The 4,928-nt window shown below is 45.5% G+C and overlaps 1 protein-coding gene across 1 annotated transcript in view; it reads right to left on the bottom strand.

The window, feature by feature from the left end:
* MRGBP (MRG/MORF4L binding protein) overlaps nt 1–4,078 on the bottom strand; it is a gene marked incomplete at its 5' end in the record, with an annotated part of 8,151 nt that extends 4,073 nt beyond the window's left edge. The window contains 2 exons of the mRNA XM_015417546.1: nt 1,703–1,777; nt 3,997–4,078. Coding sequence (XP_015273032.1) covers nt 1,703–1,777; nt 3,997–4,078 — 157 coding nt within the window. The remainder of the gene's footprint in view (nt 1–1,702; nt 1,778–3,996) is intronic.
* Nucleotides 4,079–4,928: the final 850 nt, after the last annotated feature.

The raw sequence follows: 4,928 nt of genomic DNA, 5'->3' as shown, positions 1-4,928 counted from the left end.
GCCCACCTTACTGAGGAGCACCTTCCGGAGGCAAGGGCTCTGAGCTCTTGCAACTCTATATCAATAAGTCTCTGTTTAAGCAAAGTAAAGACCTCAAGCTCTGACCGGATGACAAGGTCACTCAGGTTAAAACCAATAGAAGTGATTTTCTTTTCAATAGCCATAAGCCACGCAGAGGATTGAGATTCTTCCAGCATATAGGTGATAAGGCTATTGTGGTTACATCTAAAATGCAGACGTAGCCAAAATCTGAAAGTAATAATCCAGGCCTTGGTCTCTAACCGTCTCAAATTAAGCTCCAGACAAATGGCAGCATAAGATACAAACGAAGGCAACCCCAGAATCTTCCTCTCAACCTCCTCTTCTCCAGACTGAACGTGCCCAAGTCCCTCAGCCTTTCCTCGCAGGGCTTGGTCTCCAGGCCCCTGATCATCTTCCAAATTCCAAAATCATATATACCAGTTTGGGTGCTGCATGCAGCTCTTTCACGCAGTCTAATTTAATGTTAACAAAAAGCAAATCTGTATATTTTTCCAATAAAAACATGTGTGTAATATTTGTTCGTGTCTTGCGGCTCTCAAACATCCGATGTTTATTCTGCATGGCTGTTACGTTAAGCAAGTTTGGCCAACCCTGATATAGACACGAGGGCCAATGGACTTGACCTGATGCGTTTCGGCCTGCCAGGGCCTTCTTCAGAGGTCAAACACAATGCGGGACAAATTAACTTATACCACAATACTTAATACAATACAATTATACAGCATGGATACAAAATGGACCAGAAAGGAATTGTTCTGGAGTGAAATCACTAGGCATAGAATGAAAATATAAATGAGGCTTCCCTAGATCCAGCCACCTGGTGGGATGAGCTCCCCATACCAGATCAGGGCCCTGCGGGACTTATTGCAGTTCTGCAGGACCTGCAAGACAGAGCTCTTCCGCCAGGCGTTTGGTTGAGGCAGCTGACATCCCTCTCCCCCCCACCAGCTTCTGGCCAAGCACCCACCAGTGTCCTGGATCTGATTAGACATCCGATTAGAGCAAGTGATTAGAGCCAGTTTGGTGTAGTGGTTAAGTGCGCGAACTCTAATCTGGGAGAACCGGGTTTGATTCCCCACTCCTCCACTTGCACCTGGCTGGATGGCCTTGGGCAAGCCATGGCTCTGATAAGAGCTGTCCTTGAAAAAGAGCAGTTTCTGTCAGAACTCTCTCGGCCCCACCCACCTCACAGGGTGTCTGTTGTGGGGAGGGGAAGGGAAAGGAGTTTGTAAGCCGCTCTGAGACACCTTTCGGTAGTGAAGGGCGGGGTATAAATCCAATCTCTTCTTCTTCTTCTACTGCGTAAATTAGGCTGCTCTGGAGCCATCCTTCCTGAGCGAAGACAAAAAAGTGTGAGCCGGAGGCTAAGAAACTGAGCTAGCTCACACTAACTCAGCTCAGAGGGAACACTGGTCCCAACGTGACTGCAAATTGGCAGCTCGTTTTTGTAGTATCTTTCCTCCCCCTTGTCCAGGCCAGCGACAAATGAAACCGCTATATTTCACAATGCGATAGCGGCCATTTCCCCACCACTGTGCCAGCCCATATTATTAAAAATATCGGGTTCCCTTGTACGATGTGGTTAAAGACCAGGACGCAGGAATATTACAGATCTGACAGATGACCTGGTCTTTTGAGGACTAATATTAATCACTCTGACCTTCTTCAGGCCCTGTGTGAGATTCCATCTCTTCCTTTATTTCTTCTTTCACATCATCTTCAATCATCACTTTACCTGCAGAGATGATTACAAGCAAGTGATGGGAGAGCAAGCATTGATAACATGTTCAATTTCCTCTTACTTGTATTAAAGTGTACAAGACTTGCTAAATGTGCTCATGGCAACAATCTCACACTGCGTTAAAGCGGACTGCTGATACCCCCCCCCCAAGATTCTCACAAATCACTTACAAGGAAAAGACTAGAAAGCTTAGGGCAGTGTCTAAGAACAGAAACTAAAGCAAACCCCCCCCCCCAAATAACCCGAAGCTGTAAAGAAGGCAGAGGGAATGTGCTCTTAAAAACTAAACGTTGTGACCATTTTTGATCCTGTGAAACCGGAGATGAATTTACTAAACATTCCAAGCATTTCTTTTTGAAACAAAGAAACTTCCACAGATGAGAAGTGTAAGTGTACTAATTTGCAAGTCCCAAATGATTAATCAGTTCTATTTTTTTTAATTAATTAATTTATTTATTTATTTTTGGGATTTCTATCCCGCCCTACCCAGGGGCTCAGGGCGGCTAACAACAATTTTAAAAATTTGTAACAATAAAACAGTATATATACAAATAAAATTTGGTGCTACAGATCTACATGCATTATCAACAAAGTGTCAGTGCAAGATGGGGTAGAACTTCCTCAAATGGTATTGGTCCCACAACTTGTCGGCCCCTCTCTTTCCAGGGTCACCTCGCACCCAGATGGAACCACATATCAGTGGTAGTGGTGCGATGCTGCATACATATCGGTGGTGGAATTGGAGTAGCGGCAGCTCCTACCCAAAGGCCTGGTGGAAGAGATCCGTCTTACAGGCCCTGCGGAACTGTACAAGGTCCCGCAGGGCCCGGATCTCCTCCGGGAGCTCATTCCACCAGGCAGGAGCCACCACCAAAAATGCCCTGGCTCTAGTCTGGGCCAACCTCACAGCTCGGGGGCCTGGAACTTCAAGGCGATGGAGATTCCCCGATCTCAGTGCTCTTGAGGGAACATACGGGAAGATACGGTCTCTTAGGTAGTTCTTATAGTCCATTATGTAATCACCCACTACTAACCAAGACCACAGTAGTCCCTCAAAAAATCATTTTAAAAAACACATTTTGGAGCTAAAGTATAGTATATGTTTTGCCATTCCATAGGAGGAAGACCCATTCAAACTTTGCTTAGCCCCGGAGTGGCAGGATACAGGCGAATGTACTTCTTGTTAATTGCAACACTCAAAATTAACACATTCAAGTAACATAATCCAACTTTTAATAAAATTTTGAGCCGGCCTCCCGTTTATAAAAACATCAAAAGCAGAGAGACTGAAAACCCTCCAAATAATAAAAGGAGTGCCTGTAGCTTTAAGAAACAGATGCCCACAGTGACTGTTGCTAGGCAACCACAAGAGTATTGACAACCAGTTCCAGCCTTGGTTTCTGTCAGTAAAGGACAAGGGGCTGGTCCCTTTACAAGGCTGTTTTGGCCTTTGAAAGGACTTATCGGGACCAGGATCAAAAGCAATCACTGGGTGACTTGCTACCACTGACCTGCAAGACTCACTCAGGCCTGACTGCTTCCGTCTGTTCCGACAGCAGCCACCCTACAAAAGCCAGTGTGGTGCAATGTTAGCGTTTCAAACTAGGATCTGGGAGATCCAGGGCTGAATCCTCACTCTGCTGCGGAAGCTCACTGGCCAATTTCAGGACAGTCCAATACCTACCTCATAGGGTTGTTGTGCGAATAAAATAGAGACTAATGATGTAAGCTGCTTTGGGTCCCCATTGTGGAGAAAAGCAGATAAAAGGTAGGTGTGAAGGAAAGAAGGAAGCAGGGAAAGGTGAGGATATGGGAGCTGCAAGGAGGAGGAGAGGAAATAATGTGGGGAAGGGATTTGGGGGAGAGGTGCCATCCTCAAGTTCTTGCAGGTTCACCTCACTACGAATGAGCCCAGCTCAGCTGGCACTACATGACTGGGCCATAGTTCTCCTGGGGAGAGGTGCCAGGATAGGAAAGGAGGGAAAACTGAAGATGGGGGCAGGTAAAGGTAAGGTGCCTGATGGGTGGGAAGGAGATAAAGAGGCAGGGAAAGGGGAGAGGCTGTAGGGGCTTTCAGGAAAGGGAATAAGGAAATAATGGAGGAGGGGAAAATGAAACACCCCCTCAAGTCCTTGTAGGTTCCCCACTTTTTATTATGTAAATACCAAGTGTTAAGCATTATTGGTACCCAAAAAACGGCTATCAAATCTTACCTTCTTTTACCTCATGAATAATTTCTTCAGGGAGGATGAAATTTTTTTCTGAATTGGGGAAGGGAAGAATCTCAGACTCATGCTTAAAAAAAGAAAGAAAGAAAACCCTTTAAACAATGTGTTTACACCAACCATTCATATTTTGTAACCAACTGAATGGCCCAGGCTCGCCTGATCTCTTCAGATTCTTTGAAGCTAAGCAGGATTGGCCTGGGTTAATACTCAGATGGGAAGCCACCAAGGAAGGCCATGGTTGCTACGCAGAGGCAGGCGATATCTGTTTGCCTCTGTTCACCTCTTGCCTTTAAAACTCCACGAGGGGCTGAGATAGGTCATCTGCTACTTGGCAGCACTTTCCACCGCCACACAAATGAAATGGCAACTGCTTTTAAATTATTATATATATATTTTTTTAAATTACCTATGAGAAAATGAAATTGTACAGCACAATTGCATCAGTTTAGATCATTTTACAAGAAAAGTACCTGCAAACTCCCTGCTTCATTTTTAACTGGATATGAACGATCATTCAGCAATGGAGCGACATTATGGGACACGTGCTATTTGGTAGCAGAAAAGAGCAAGAGTCCAGTAACCCCTTAAAGTCCAAATTTGTGGTGGTGGTGGGGGGAGGTATGAGCGTTTGTGAGTCACTGCTCACTTCTTCAGATATAGCTAGAATGCGAGTCCATCTGTCCTATATACTGGAATGCTATTTGGTGGGAGCCTACAAAGATGGAAGGGGTATGCAAGCCGGATAGATCCGAAATACATTAGAACAAGCAGGGACCTGCGAAACTTGGCGGGGGAGGGATCCCATTTGTCAAACGTGAGCATCTGAATTCCTTGAATTGTACTGCTTGTATTCTGTACCCTTATCACTGCTCTTGTTTGCCATTGCATTCCTCGGGGGGGGGGGGGCGGTGGGGGAG

This window comes from Gekko japonicus, unplaced genomic scaffold (assembly GCF_001447785.1).
Source record: "Gekko japonicus isolate JY-2015 unplaced genomic scaffold, Gekko_japonicus_V1.1 scaffold5483, whole genome shotgun sequence".
NCBI classification, from domain to species: Eukaryota; Metazoa; Chordata; class Lepidosauria; order Squamata; family Gekkonidae; genus Gekko; species Gekko japonicus.
This window is presented reverse-complemented; position numbering and strand designations above follow the sequence as displayed.